We start from the raw sequence: 14,851 nt of genomic DNA on the forward strand, positions 1-14,851 counted from the left end.
TGTATGTTTGCACATTTACAAAGATCTTAAATTATCAGTCTCTGCATTTGGATAAGATGTGCTTTGCTCATATTAGTTACTCATCCTTTGCCTAGTTAACAAACTGCAACATGCAATGCCAGATTTATTTCCTATTCTAGGCATCAGGAAATCAAACAGCATCTCTGCTGTATTTACACAGCTGTGCTGGTGTATCCCTAATCTTGCATTTTTATCTCACTCCTGACTCAACCATGGTGTTTTTGTGGCATTGCACCCTTGGAATTTGCCAAATGGTCCTTCCAGGAGAGGAACATAAAGGTGAAGTTGATCTTGCTGCAAACACCAGCACATTGCCATGGCATGAACAGGACTGTATGTTGTGCTAGTTACTCATTAACCTAACTTACATGTGGATGTGTTACAGTATTTGGATGTGTATGTATTAAGAATGAGGATACTTACTAGAGAATTAGAGAACTGAGCTTGAGAATTAGAGCTTCTACTGACTGCAATTGTTTTTGTTTGTTTGTTTGTTTAAAAAAAATCAAACAAATTTTAAAATTCTATCCAGTTATTTTGGATGTGTCAAATTATTGCAGTTATCTCAGCATGTTTTCATTTACTACACAAAACAAAAAGTGTTCATTTGTTCTGCATAATTCGATTTACCTTTCAGATTTAAATGTATTTAATCCTGTCTGTATAATCCACACATGGCACACGTATACCTACGTACTGAATTGTTCCAGGAAATTAAGGTACTTCTAATTGCCTTGTAATATGATTCTTTCTTGTCGTACAAGAAAATATTTAACACTTTAAAAAAGATTTTTCTATGCTCTCATTACTCTGTGCACTGCATTGTGTGGTAATGGAAACCTCATCAATTACAGGCTGTTCATTTACATCCTGTGTAATGCAGGGTCATCCTATGGACCTTACACAGAATTACAGACAAAAGGCCTATTCTCTTCCATATAAGCACGAACCCGAATTACTTTTGACTCAGACTTGGCAGGACTACAAATCTCCGCTGCCTGTGTTTAATAAAAAGAATGAGATTACTGAATAAGAATATTTTATAACAGTGCTGACTTATACCCCAAAAATGTTGACTCATCACAGCGCCCATTCTGTAGACCACTTTCAAAATGGAAATCTCCTTTGTGTGAGGCTTTCTCTCCTTCTAATCCTGATTTCAAACCCTGTCTGGCGCTGTTTGATCTCACTCAGTGCCCACTAGGTCATGCGCATAAGTTTTTCCATTGATTCCAGTGGTTGATCTATTGGCCCCGGCATACTTGAAGATGTGAAGAAACAATAGTAAGAAATTATAAGGCTAATACTCTGGAAATTATTTCAATACATATGAATCACAGAATCACAGAATTGTAGGGGTTGGAAGGGACCTCTAGAGATCATCGAGCCCAACCCCTCTGCCAAAGCAGAGCTGTTTGAAACCTGGCTGTTTGTACTTGCTTTGTACTTGCAATTATTTCCTTCTTATGTACTGTTACTGAAGTTTCCTCTGCATAGCCTGAAATCAACCCTTGCTTTCACATCTGCATTGCTATCTGACTCTAACCTGGTCAAGAGGGAACAGAAGAGGGTTCAGGTGTATCAGTGGCAGTAGGGTGGGACTGGCTCAGTTCTTCATTTGTCACTTGTATTTTAACTGAATTCCACCAACAGCTGGAAGTGCTCAGATTTCTATACTGCAAAGCATGCTGTACAAACAACTCTGAAATAAAGGTAAGTGGCTTTACTGCATACAGGAAGAGTCTAATCAGTGAATTGTGATAATGATTTAAATACAGCTGCTCTCATGGAACTTTTCAGATACGTAGCACAGATTGACAAACTGGTCGCGAGCATTGTTCCTTGGGCTTTCATAGAACAGCCATTGATAGGTACTACGTCCGTGCATAGGGAATAGGAGGTGCTAAGTATAAGCACTGGAAATGCTTTGCAGCATCTTAAATGGAAAATAAACTTAATTTGGATGCATTCAAGGCCAGGCTGGATGTGGCTCTGGGCAGCCCGGTCTGGTGACTGGTGACCCTAACCATGGCAGGGGGTTGAACCTACATGATCATTGCGGTTCTTTTCAACCCAGGCCATTTTATGACTCTAAGATTCTATAGCTTGTAAATTCTAATGAATACTTTCTGTAGCATTAGCAACCTCACATCCTGCTGGAAGCTAAATTATTGTTTGTAAAACAAATTAAGGCTCACTCTTATGCAATTACATCAAAAATAAAAATTATGATAAAAACTAAAATCTTCAAGATTGAATCTGTACACATGGATCATCTGATCAAGCCTGAACCCCCTCTTGGGAAAGGAATCATTATGACAACCATTCTTTTCTTCCCAGTGCATCTTCTATAACTCCAGTTACTTCTTAGTCTCACCTGTACAACCGCCTTTTCTCCCCTCCCCCCTGTTTAGGTATCATCATTTTGTAACCTCCCTTCATAAGCAGAGTTCAATGCATGTGAGATTCCTGCAGGCCCACACACCAAGGTGAGACAAATGAAATCAGAATACATGAATAAGCACCTGAGTCAAAGCTTTGCCTGAAGTGTTATGCAAGATTCATCACTCTCATCTACTCTCTCCCTCCCATGCTAATCAGCAGAATCCTGTCTCTTCCAGGCTAGAAGGGGGGAGAATAAAAGAGCTTAGGTTAGGGAAAATGAAATTTAGCTGTTATTGCGATGCCAAGAAATGTTAACTAGGCAATGAAGGCAGTCCTAACTAGATGGGCTGAGCATACTTTTAGCCAATCCTTCCAAAGGATAAAAGCAGCCAACTTGTCACAGCAACAACGAATTTTCAATTAAAACACCGCCATAATGAGTTGCTTTCAGGCCAATGTACGTATTCTTTCTTTTTTTAAAAGACAAAATGAACTTTCACCAGTTCTAACAGTTTCTAAACTAATGAACGTACATAAGCATAGATGATAGCCCAGAAAGAACAAAGAACCTGTGTATAACATCCACACACAAATGCAGTGGACACATGCAGACAAAACCCCTTCAGAACACTTTGGACTCTGCTAAAGGAAGGCCCCTGTTTAATGGATGGGACCCATTAAACACATGGGATCCCTCACATGACGAAGAAAGCACGCTCCTCTCTCTGTAAGTCATAATGCAAGGTTGTGGCAACACTGATAAGCTCACCCAGATGAGTGCTTCTCAGCCAGAAACATCTGGGGAGAAAATAGATCCTCGGAGAGGACAACCTAAAGCCTCGCGCTACAGACGAGGTGGAGACAAAAGGGTGTGTGCTCCATGAGACAGTCAGACTTGGCAAATATGAACAGCATCGACAGCGGTAAGTTAAAAAAATAGCAAAAAACCCCAAGCTGAACAATGTGAGACAGAGACAAAACAAAGCGCTGGCTGTGCTGGTGGGAGGAGGAATCAGCAACGAGCGGGTCACGCAAAACTCCACGGCGTTTGTGAATAAGCAGATTACCATTCAGAGCACACGAACTGGGATGAAACTAATCTCTCCAAGACATTTCTCTTCGCGGCATTTGTTTCAAGCCCTTTTGTTTCCCGCAGACCTCTCATGGGCTTCTCGCACCTTTCTGCCCCTGGCCGTGCTGCCCCCGCCCCGGTCCGGCTGAGCCCGGGCTCCCTTTGCCCTTTGTGAGTGTCAGACAGGTCGGGGGAGCCCGTAGCTGCGGGGCACTGAAGAAGGTGGCTGTAGAGGAGTCTCGAGCGCGAGGGAGTAGCCTGGAGAAGGGGGGGGGATACACGGCGGGACGGCGGGCGGCAAGAAAGGCGGAGGGCGGCGGGGAAACAGGGACGGCGGAGCTGTGGTGCCCGGGGATGCCGGCCGAGCAGGAGGCAGGTCCGGGCCGGGCTGCGGCCAGCGGGGGGCTCGAGGCGGGCGACGCGCGGGGCCGGGCGTCGTTCGGCGAGGCAGCGGCAGGTAGCGGCACACACCGCTACGGCAGCCCCGCTCGCCCTTCCCCCGCACGCAGCGGAGCCGAGAGGAGGTGGCGGGGGGTGGGCGGCGAGGGGGATTAGCGGGACGCCGCGGCCCCGCCTTCCCCCTTCGCATCCCGGGCGCGATGAGAAGGGGAGATGGACGCGAGCCGGCGGGACTGGCACCATGACATTGGCCGGCTTCGTGGTGGCGCTGGTGCTCGGGACGCTGCCCGGAGCCCGCGGGCCGGGCCAGGTCTCCGCCGGCCTCCCGGCCGCTCGCGCCCCGCCGCAGCCCCCCGCCGGCTGCCCCGCGGGGCACTTCGCCGCTCCCCAGCGCCCCTGGCCGGCCGCGGCGTCCGCCCTTCCCCGGCGCCGCTCGGCGGGCAGGGTGCCTCGGAGCCGCCGCAGCTCCTGCGCCCCGCCCGGCGACGGCGGCCGACCCCGGTGCGGCCCTGGAAGCGGCCGGGCGGAGAGGGACCGCGCCGACTGCGAGCGAGGTGAGCGGGGCAGCGGCGCTCGGGCGGGCGGTGCGTGCGGGGCTCTGCGTCCCGGAGCGCGGCGCTGGCGTCGGCATCCATCCCGAGCACGGGTCCCCCGCCGCGGTCTTTGGGAGGACTGCGGGTCGAGGGAGAGGACGAACGGCTTTCGCCGTTAGCCGCGGGGAAAGCAAAGGATTTCCTCAAAGGGGGTTTTAAACTTTTTAGTCAGCAGCTGCACCGGCAACACGAAGGTACCACGTCGTTTTTTCCTGCGTTACGTTAGAACTAGGCGATTCGCGTTCAGAAACGGTACCCTGAGCGTTCAGCTACGTAAGACTGGTCTTGTAACCGTGTGCACTTCTGTGGGGAGCGGCTTGGTCGCCCTCGCTGTCTTTTTCTTGTTACATTTTGAGATAATGGGGTTTGCATATTAGCACTGGGGGCTGCGGGCATCTGTGTGCCCGGCCCCTCACAAACCCTCCGAACTGAACCCACTGACTGCGGTGGAAGTTTTCATTCATGAGCACTGAGCAGCGATTCCAACACTCAGCCCTCAGCTTCAAAGCTCATCGGCGATGGCAACCCCCGTAATGGGCTGTTTATTTATCGCCGGGCTTTGAATGACTTTGCTAGAGGGAAATGTATTTCTCTGCATCTCTTTGGTATTATCTCCTACCTAAGAATTCTGTCCTGTCTGTATACATACTAAAAACGGTCACATTTAACTGTTGCAATGACAATAAAGACTGTCACCCTTGTTGCCCTTCCCTTCATATATCTTGTAATACCTAAAGGCTGGCAAGGGATTTACTATTAGTATTACTAATTTTTGTTATTCTCAGTGAAGATCTTTCAGATCTTTGAAGAGGATGGATCTATTTCTCTCCCAGCAATAATCCTAGAAGACATATCTATCAGATGCACAGCTGAAAAAATATTATTTGAACAACGTGATAAATTACACGTATTGGTATAAACTATCACATGAAGAGCACATGGAGGCACCAAGGTCCATATCATTCAGTTACGCTTAAAATAAGAAGAAAGTGGCTTCTGAAGCCATGTTCAAAGTCAATGCTGTACTTCTTTGAGAAGACAGAGTGATGTTATGTATTGCAGATGTTTCCTGGGAAAGAATACCAGGCAGCTGATGCCATGGTGGAGAAAACAATAACTAGACTAAGATGAAAAGAATGCAGAATATTTCACACCCTTTAACTGGTCTCAGATTGGAAAAGGGTCCCACCAGTTGCGTTCCTAATTTAGTCTATCGTATTTATAGCTTTTTGTGGAATGTATCAGTTTGGTTCCCAAAGTACTCTGCAAGGATTTTGGACTCGTACATCAGTTTTGATTGTACATCAAGGATTAATATATCATTTTACTGCTGATAACCCAATTTTACGCTAATTTAAATGAATTCTAATTCTGAATTTCTTTAAGTTTGGTAAGAACTTGATCAAGTAAAAGATGATGGAAGTACTGCGTGATTTGGGTTTAGCTGTGTTTATTCACTCAAGATTGTTTCTTGTCTTTCCTTTTTGCTCAAGAAAAAGAAAATGCAGGTTAGCCCTTGTTAAGGCAGAAGACACAGCTATGAACAGAAGGCAGTACTTGACACCTGAAAAGTGCTGCTTCTGTTTGACTTAACAGTGAAATCTCAGTGGCTTCAGTGGGCCAAAATCTGGCCAAGAGTCTTTGTGGAGGTGATACCAAAGAATTATGGAATGCATTAAATTGTGTGAGGTGGAACATGGAAATAAGCTGTTTGCCTTCCAAAAAACATTAATATACCTTTGGTCCTGAAATATGCTCATTTCTCACAAGAAGAGAAGAAATGCAAGTAGGGCTATGTTCTGATTCAGTTTTTAGCTATCTTCCTGTCTCTGTTGTTTTAGAACATGGGAAACCCACACTCAGTTTTAGGCACCTGCAATTACTAAATACCATACCGTATTCAGTGCCATAACTGTAAATCTCCTGGATTTTCTAGCTTAAATATTATAACTAATGTGCAAAGTTAAGTGGCTAAACTTTGTGCATGTGTATATATTAAAGTGATTCATATTTTAACAGAAATGCTGAAAAATTAAAAAAGAAAAAACCTTTACTAGAGAGTACCAGCCTAAATTCAGCTTAACAGTTTAATAGATTTTGGTGTTTCATTTCCTTCCTTCTAAAATGAGAGACATCTGGGTAATATTTCTTATTCATGCCTTGAAAACAAATAAACCAAATGCAAATATACATCAATTATAATGATTGACCAAGGAAATCATAAGGGAAAATAAATGAGTCTGAGAATATGCTGTACAAAGAACCAGCCTAAGTCTAGCACAGTGTAGTATTCTAGGTACTGTGCATACCCTACTCATGCTTCAGAAAATGAAGCCCACCACACACAGTGTTTATGGGGCATGTAGCTGCAGTATTCTGCATTATATGTTATGCTGTTACACATCTAATTTAAAGCTCTTTGAGTAAATAACTGTTTTGCTTCATTTTACAAAGAGGAAACAATAAAAGGAAGGGTCAGTGTCTTGCCAGTGGTCACAGCACCAATCAGTGTCAGAAATGGAAATAAAGCACGCATCTTCAGAATGTCCAGACTTTCCATTTAAATCTCTTTCATCACAGAGTGATTCCACTAGTGCCAATCAAATAATGCTTCACTAAATGCTTCCAGGCAGTTGATGGAAGCTATTCTGGGACTTTCGTGTTTCTTAATAGCATAAGGTTAAAGAAAAAATCGAGCATGATTGTCTATTTTTGCCTTCTAAGGCTGAAGCAGCTCTTCTGGAACCACTCTTATTACAGTTGCACAGCATGAGACCTCCTAATTTTCCACAGCTCTGTACAATATAAGACAATTGCAGTCCTTTAGAGCTTATTGCATTCCTAAAATTTCAATTTACTTTTTACAAAGCCTTAAGCCATTGATCATTGATATGATGAACCACACTGCTGCAGAAGAACCAATTCAGCACGCTGCATGCTGAATACATATAATATTTATGAAACTTCTAATATAAGATTATCTGAGTATGCTATGTACTGAAGTTCTCATCTTGAATCTTTATAAGTAGTTCTGACAAGTGCGCCATTTTTCAAGGTTAAGCTACCAAGAGAAAATAGTTAGAACTTTAGACTGAAAGCAGGGCTTTGGAAAGTGGTGGGTAATGGCACCAATCACAGAGAGAGGCCACCCACGGTTTTGCTGAAGTCAGTGGGGATAATTTCTTTGATTTCAGCTAGTCCTGATGCCAGAAGGGAAGAAGAGCATCCATCTGTTTGAACTGGTGTTAGCCTGGGCCTATCATGCATAGATTTATTTTTTTTTTCCCAAATACCTCATGTAAACCAATAAATTCATTCTGAAGCTGGGACAGACTCATAGTATTCTGAATCATCCACTAGTGTTCAGACATACTGCAACTTGTAACAGGATTATGTGGGACATCCTTATACTTAGCAATAATTTGCACCTTCCTAATTGACTCAGAGGCAACAGAGGTGGAATCTCAGTGCAGAGCCTTTCTTTGTTCCATGCTTTAATGCCTTGCAAACGAAAGCAGAAATAACATTTGCTGTTTTTACAGATTTCCAGAATTGGAATACTACTTTTGCTTTGCTGCAGACCTCTAATTAGAGAGCACATAGTATCAGGGGGGAAGGCACAAGAAGCATCTACTTCTGATCACTCTTGAAAATCTGCATTTACAGCCAAGCTACAAACCCTTGAACTCAGGTGTTTGCAAAGAAAATACTGTTATACTTTCACTATGAACACCATAAACCCCAGTATTGTAGTACTTAAAGAAGGAGTGGAAGTGATTCTCATTCTAAGTAGAAAACAAGGTTTGAAGTCATCCAGCATTCCTAGGTGTGGGAATGGTATAGGAGAAGAGGCCAAGGGACCACTCATGCTGTTTACAGCACAATTCCTTTAAAATACTTCTCCTTTTTAGAGTTAATTAAAAGTCTACTGGGTGGTTTTCCTTTGCCTTTTTTTTTTTTTTTCTTAATTACTCTGTGTCTCAGCTTGTGCCTATATGGCAGGTGTTGCAGAGCAAGTCTCAGCAGTACTCACTAGATACCCTTGCTTCCTTCCATTTGCAAGTATAAGTTAATTTCTTTTAAACAGTAATAGCAGATAGGGAAGATTCTGACTTGGGAACATACTAGGGCATCTAAAATTAGTGGACTGTGTGTAAACCTGAATTGACCATCTGTTATTTTTGGTAAAATATAATTGAAAGACATGCATACACTTTTGAGTGTATGTAAATGAATGTGCTTCTGTGAAGATTGTAGCTAAGTATTCTTCAAATATGGCTGAATGGACACTGTTCACAATATGTGTCCTAGAGCTGATTAGCAGGCCTGCTTTGTGCTTCTGTGTTTTTGTCTCTAACTCTCATGGGGTCAGTTCATTCCTCTTGGAGGTGCTCCTTCATTTTTCTGACCAGTGCTGCGAAAGGTATTGAGAGCCATGGGTAGGATCCCAATACTCAATGGACAAGGGAAGAACCACTGATGTCATCTGTCTGGACTTCAGTAAGGCCTCTGACACCCCAGAATATCCTTCTGTCCAAATTGGAAAGATAGGAATTTGATGGGTAAACTGTTCGATGGACGAAGAACTGGCTGCAGTCAATGGCTCAAAGCCTGGATGGAGGCTGATGATGAGTGGTGTCCCACAGGGTTTGGTGCTGGGGCTGATACTCTTCAGTATCTTCATCAGTGACATCGACAGTGGGGTCAAGTGCACCCTCAGCAAGTTTGCTGATGACACCAAACTGTGGGGTGCAGTCAACACACCAAAAGGATAGGATGCCATTCAGAGGGACCGAGACAGGCTTGAGCAGTGGGTTCAGCTGCACCTCATGAGGTTCAACAAAATCCAAGTGCAAGATCTTGCACCCGAGTTCAGGAAACACCTGTTACCAATACACTCTGTGCGATGAAAGGACTGAGAACAGCCCTGCCAAAAAAGACCGGGGAGTACCGGTGGATGGCAAAAAGACGCATGGCCATCAGGCTGAGAGAGGTGATCCTGCTCCTCTATACTGTGCTGGTGAGGCCTCACCTGGAGTACTGTCTCCAGATGTGGAGTCTTCAGTATGAGAGAGACATGGATCTGTTGTAGCATGTCCAGAGAAGGGCCACAAAAATGATCCACAGAATGGAACACCTCTCCTATGAGGAAAGGCTGAGAGAGCTGGGGCTTTTCAGGCTGGAGAAGAGAAGGCTGTGAGGACCTGATAGTGGCCTTTCAGTATCTAAAGATAAACTATAGGAAAGTAGGCAACAGGCTCATAAGCAGGGTCTGTGGTGACAGAACAAGGGGAAATGGCTTCAAGCTCAGGGAAGGTAGATTTAGGTTAGATATAAAGAAAAAATCTTTTACAGTGAGGGTGGTGAGGCACTGGAACAGGTTACCTAGTGTTGTGGTTGATGCTCTGTCCCTCGAGACTTTCAGGGCGAGGCTGGATCAGGCGCTGAGCAACCTGATCGAGCTGTGGTGTCCCTGTTCACTGCAGGGACAGCACAGATGATGCTGATCAGCTTGCAATTCCCTAAGGTCTATTTGCACACGAAACATGAAATGCTTCATTATAAAATAAAAAATATACATGTATTGGAAAGGAAAAATAACCTACGGAAGTGAAATGATAAAAAGTTCTGTTATGTTTTATGAGGTATCCACTTTACTGTAATTAGTTTATCTCATGCTCCCGTAAAATAACTGCCAGTAGTCTAAATACCGCAACATTCTGAATAAGCTACAGAATAAGTTATAAACATTTTCTCAGTAATTTGCTATTTGATTTGCTTGCTATGTAATTTTCTTATGCTAATACATACTTCAAAGCATATATGAAACACATAGAATATTGTATCATTTACTTTAATTGGATTCAGTGCTAAAATACTGAGCAAGAACCGGACTGGACTTACTGAAGAGCAGAAATAAACAAAATTCCTGTACCTGTCGTTATGTGACAGAAAAGCTTGAAGATTAAAAATGTAAAGACAGAAAAACAAGGAGCAATATGGTTTTACTGCTATAATTAAGCCATTTATAGTCCCCTGTGCTGAATGATAGCACAGACTGTAGCAGGAGTTGAATAACTTTTGTTTGTAAATTATTGCATAGTAAGTAATGCTTAGAAAATAGAAGGCAAAAGGGACAGAATCAAGTTTGGGGTTAATTAATCCCTCGAGTCCTTTAGCAGTCATTTGACTTAGTGGTTTTATAAATTGCACTGAACAGAATTAAAACCAGAACACAATCTGTGTGAAAGCTGAGAAGGTGTATCTACCTATTATTGTTATTATAATGTACATATACACGAATACATTACATGTACAAGGAAGACAGGTACAAACACTGACTTTTCTCTCCTACTGCTAAAAACCCCGCAAGCTGGATGATGATGTAGCTTCTGATTTTAAGTAGATCACAGATGAGAGGCAGATGGATTAACTGAGATTTCAGACAATATTAATGCATGCAATTAGGTTATGTTTTATAATTTAACAGAAATGTATTCTTTCCTGTTGAATTACTGTTCTGACCTGCTTCTGTAGAGTTACATCTATAAACAACTTTTTCACACCTTTAAGGGGTGCTTGTCTACATTCAATAGCAGGTGCACTTAAAATACAGTTACTGTAATACAAGAAAGCAGAATCTATTAATTTATTGGATTTGTCTGTTGTTGCTCCCAAGAAACAGACTTTATTTTTCCCCACGTTTAGAAAATTCCTAATGCATTTAGCTTGTTTTGTCTGAGAATTTGCTAAAGACTCCTCATGAATTAATATAACATCATCAAGTGTTTTTCTGTCTGAGAACAAGTCTGAACAAATGCATTCTTTGGCTAAAATAAACTACTGACATCCATGACAAGCATAATATTACATGGGTCAGAGCAAAAGCTATGTAATCCATGTGGTTGTTTTCTGATTCTTTTAAGCTGGATTGAATTATGTGGAAGATAAAAAAATTTCACTCACATAAATTTTGCTCACTTGGGAAGAGGTAAACACATCTAAATATTTATGCACAGTCTGTACATACTTTGTTTTGGTGGTTAGACCTTAGCAGCTAAGTTGTAGCATCAGAAGGATCATTAAAGGGATGTAGCTTCAGTGTAAGAAGCAAAAAGAAAAGTTATCCGCTTTTGTATATTACTGTATAAGAATGTTAGAGATGCCAGAGTACTTAGAAGCAGCTTAACCAAAGAATGCAAAATAAGGTGGTAGTACTTGAACCAAAAATTCATTTTGCAGAGGGAAAAAACAGATTCAGAGTCCAGTAGGTTCGACAAATTATATGAGACATGGAACATCTTGGAGACTTGTTCTTTTTGTGGATTTTTTTTTCTTTCTTTTAAGCATCAGTGAGACTCCGAGGTGGCAAGAATGAGTTTGAAGGTACAGTGGAGGTTTATTTGAATGGAGTCTGGGGAACAATCTGTGGCAGCCACTGGGACAATAATGATGCAACGGTCATATGTCGACAGCTTGCACTTGGGTAAGTTTTTGTCTGAGTGAAAATTAGTGGACATACTTTAATGACATTGCAGTATAAAGGGGAATCTTTTGCTTTCTTTAATTATGTTACATTTCAAAGAGGTCAGTGTGAAAATTAGCATTTCATTTGAAAGCTGCACGTGGGATCTGAAAAGGAGTGGAGGGAGAGTAGATGATGTACTTTCAAAGTAAAACAAATTCTGCTTTAGTAAGCAGCCAGGAGATGTCCATGAGCAGAGAAATATGAGGTCTGATCCTAATGGTGCCTATGTAAGTGTCAATTAAGAGTAGCTCTTTAAGTTACTGAATCTGTAAAAATATAAGTCAGAATTTGCTTCCTCATGGTTTCTTATCACAGGAATATTCCCTATTCCTAGGAGCATGGTTTTACCCTGGTAATCATCCCTTATACCTTGTCAGAAGACAGCTGGGACTCAACCTAAACTTTTGGGAAATGGGGTATTTTTGCTGTGCTATCCTCATGCAACTAGGTAATCTGTATAGTTTACTTATGTTACACATTGATAACTAAATCCAAAACCAGCAAATTTTGTGGCTTTACATTTTCATGAAAATATTTTACAGAGTCATGGTAATATTACACAGGTTGAAAGTGAATTGTGCTTTCAGCTCACTGTCCTTATTGACCATTGTTTCCCATGGCTATCAGAGTGGATTTATTCAACAGGACCCTTCACTGTAATTTGGTCACTCAGCTCTACATAAAGCCTAATAGTGATGCTGAAGTTGCTATAGTAAGATGGAACACAGGAAAAGAAGAAAATGCCCATATTCACAGGAAGTTTTAAAAATAAAATGCAATTTCAGCTTCTAGAAAATCAATGTCATCTAAGCTAGGCAAAGACATTACTTTGACTACCCACCCCCCTCACTACTCCATTCAGTTTGTAGCTTCTCAATAAGCCCCAAAATAGAGCTGGTTTATTGCCTTTCTAACATTTCTTACAGTTACATATCAAAAGGAGTGAATACATTTGCTACAAGCAGCAGGGGGCTAGAATACCATACTTGCACTGTGGCATTCTTAATGATTATTCTACTTTTTAAGACTGGAAGCCAGAACAAAATCTAAGCTGTTTTATAACATTCAATTCTAATCTGGACACACCATGTCAACTTAAAAAATATGAGGATTAGACAGGATAAAAGTTTAGCCATCTGGAGGCTGTGATTTTGCTTATGACTTGAGCTGTCTACATGCAACATTCCCTTTCCTCATTTTAATTTATTTTTGCCATCCATACTCATACCAAAACCATTCCAGAAAATGTTTCAGTTGAACAAGACCCTTACTGGCAAAGTAGTTCAGTGGTGTGCATGAATGGCTCACTCTTTTCAATAGAAATGACTTGAATCTGAATCCAGGCCAAAAATACCCAAACAAATAGTAGTTGAAACTTTATATTTATACTCTGTTGAGTGTTTGATAGAAATTTGGATCTGTATACAAGGTGAATTCATTAGGTATTACCAATGCCTTTCAGGTCCTTCCATTTTTCCGCTCCTTTTGATTTTACAATACTTGGATGTTTTTAAATTGTTTTTGTTGGGTATTAGATGGAAGATAAGATTCAGTCTGGTAAGGAAAGGAAGCTGTTTGTAAGTGTTCAGGGTGATGGAGGATTGGATGGCTGGATGGACAAGACACATGGGAATGGCCGAATGAACAATAATGGACATGAGAATGAGCTAATGGAATATGAGGTGATTTCACTGCCCCACGGTCATAATCATGTTATATGCCACGCACATGTACTGAGCACTAGCTAGTGTTAATGGAATACAGGAGAGGAGAAAAATGAAAGGCCCTTGGTGTTATCTGTCATGGAAGTATATCTGCAGTAGGATGATACTATAGTTCATCTGTGGAGTGTGGAAGGACATAACTGCACTGATTTTCCCTGTCAAGAGCTGGGAGAACAGGAGTACGGCTGGCCATGCCAGGGCACAGGTCGCTGTACTAAAATATCCCACAACTAAATGGCAAGATCTGGGTTACTCTGTGACTGCTTTGTGCAGAAGACTGCCCTGAACTGGAAGAAAAAACGATGACTTTACACTGTTAAGGTATATTCTTTCTTTTCTACCCCGAGGTTTTTACCTGAGAACCAGGAATGAATAGATTTCACAAACAGATGTTTCACTCCCTTTCCCCCCAACTCAAATATCCTACCTGATTATTTTTCTTACAGTGAAAAAGGTACATCAAAACACATACCACTTTCCGAACTGGGCCTTATTCCTGTTTACTGGAGTGAAGTGCGCTGTCGTGGTGATGAAGAAAATATACTGTTATGTGAAAAAGACATCTGGCAGGATGGAATATGTCCTCAAAACACGGCAGCTGCTGTTACATGTAGCTCTTCCCTAGGTAAAAAAACAACAATACAATAAAAACTAAACATGGTTTGGCTCTTTCCCTTATTTAAATGCAAGTAATAATAATCATAATAACATCAGAAAAAGGAAACCTTATTAGACTTTCTGGTACAGGAAATTAAACAGATTGACTTAAATTACTAAATTTAATTTAGTCAATTAAGATCGACTAAATTACTTAGAAGAACACAATTTTATTGTTAATTTATAAAACTACAGTGTAGATAAAAGATGATTATAGTTTTTTGCAGAAGTGATGCTTCCAAGAAAATCTCCTGCTGGACACAAAAGGACTAATTCTTTGAAAAAGAAAAAATTCTACCTCTGTGGAAACTAAATAATTTTTTGCCTCTCACTTGCACATTTTGCCCTCTGGGATTAAGCTTGTACGGAGTTAACTTTGCCCTTACTGGTAGAAATGCAATTCCACTGCCAAAGTGTAGTATTAGGCTTTATGGTCCCAAGTGTCAGTGAACATTTTGACATTTAAGTAACT

The 14,851-nt window shown here is 41.7% G+C and overlaps 2 protein-coding genes across 3 annotated transcripts in view; one reads left to right on the plus strand and one right to left on the minus strand.

Moving 5' to 3' along the window:
* METTL14 (methyltransferase like 14) overlaps positions 1 to 14,300 on the minus strand; it is a 40,830-nt gene extending 26,530 nt beyond the window's left edge. Inside the window, exon 1 of the mRNA XM_015861863.2 lies at positions 14,195 to 14,300. The gene's annotated coding sequence lies outside the window, so the exon portion shown is untranslated. The remainder of the gene's footprint in view (positions 1 to 14,194) is intronic.
* Positions 3,818 to 14,851, plus strand: part of PRSS12 (serine protease 12) — a 36,190-nt gene continuing 25,156 nt past the window's right edge. The window contains exons 1-3 of one of the 2 annotated variants that reach the window (XM_032444399.1): positions 3,818 to 3,854; positions 11,818 to 11,956; positions 14,169 to 14,347. In XM_032444399.1, the coding sequence (XP_032300290.1) occupies positions 3,833 to 3,854; positions 11,818 to 11,956; positions 14,169 to 14,347 (340 nt within the window). In that variant the 5' untranslated portion in view covers positions 3,818 to 3,832. Of the gene's footprint in view, positions 3,855 to 4,043; positions 4,432 to 11,817; positions 11,957 to 14,168; positions 14,348 to 14,851 lie in introns of those variants that run through there. The other variant, XM_015861862.2, reaches the window with a different exon arrangement.

This window comes from Coturnix japonica, chromosome 4 (assembly GCF_001577835.2).
Source record: "Coturnix japonica isolate 7356 chromosome 4, Coturnix japonica 2.1, whole genome shotgun sequence".
NCBI classification, from domain to species: domain Eukaryota; kingdom Metazoa; phylum Chordata; class Aves; order Galliformes; family Phasianidae; genus Coturnix; species Coturnix japonica.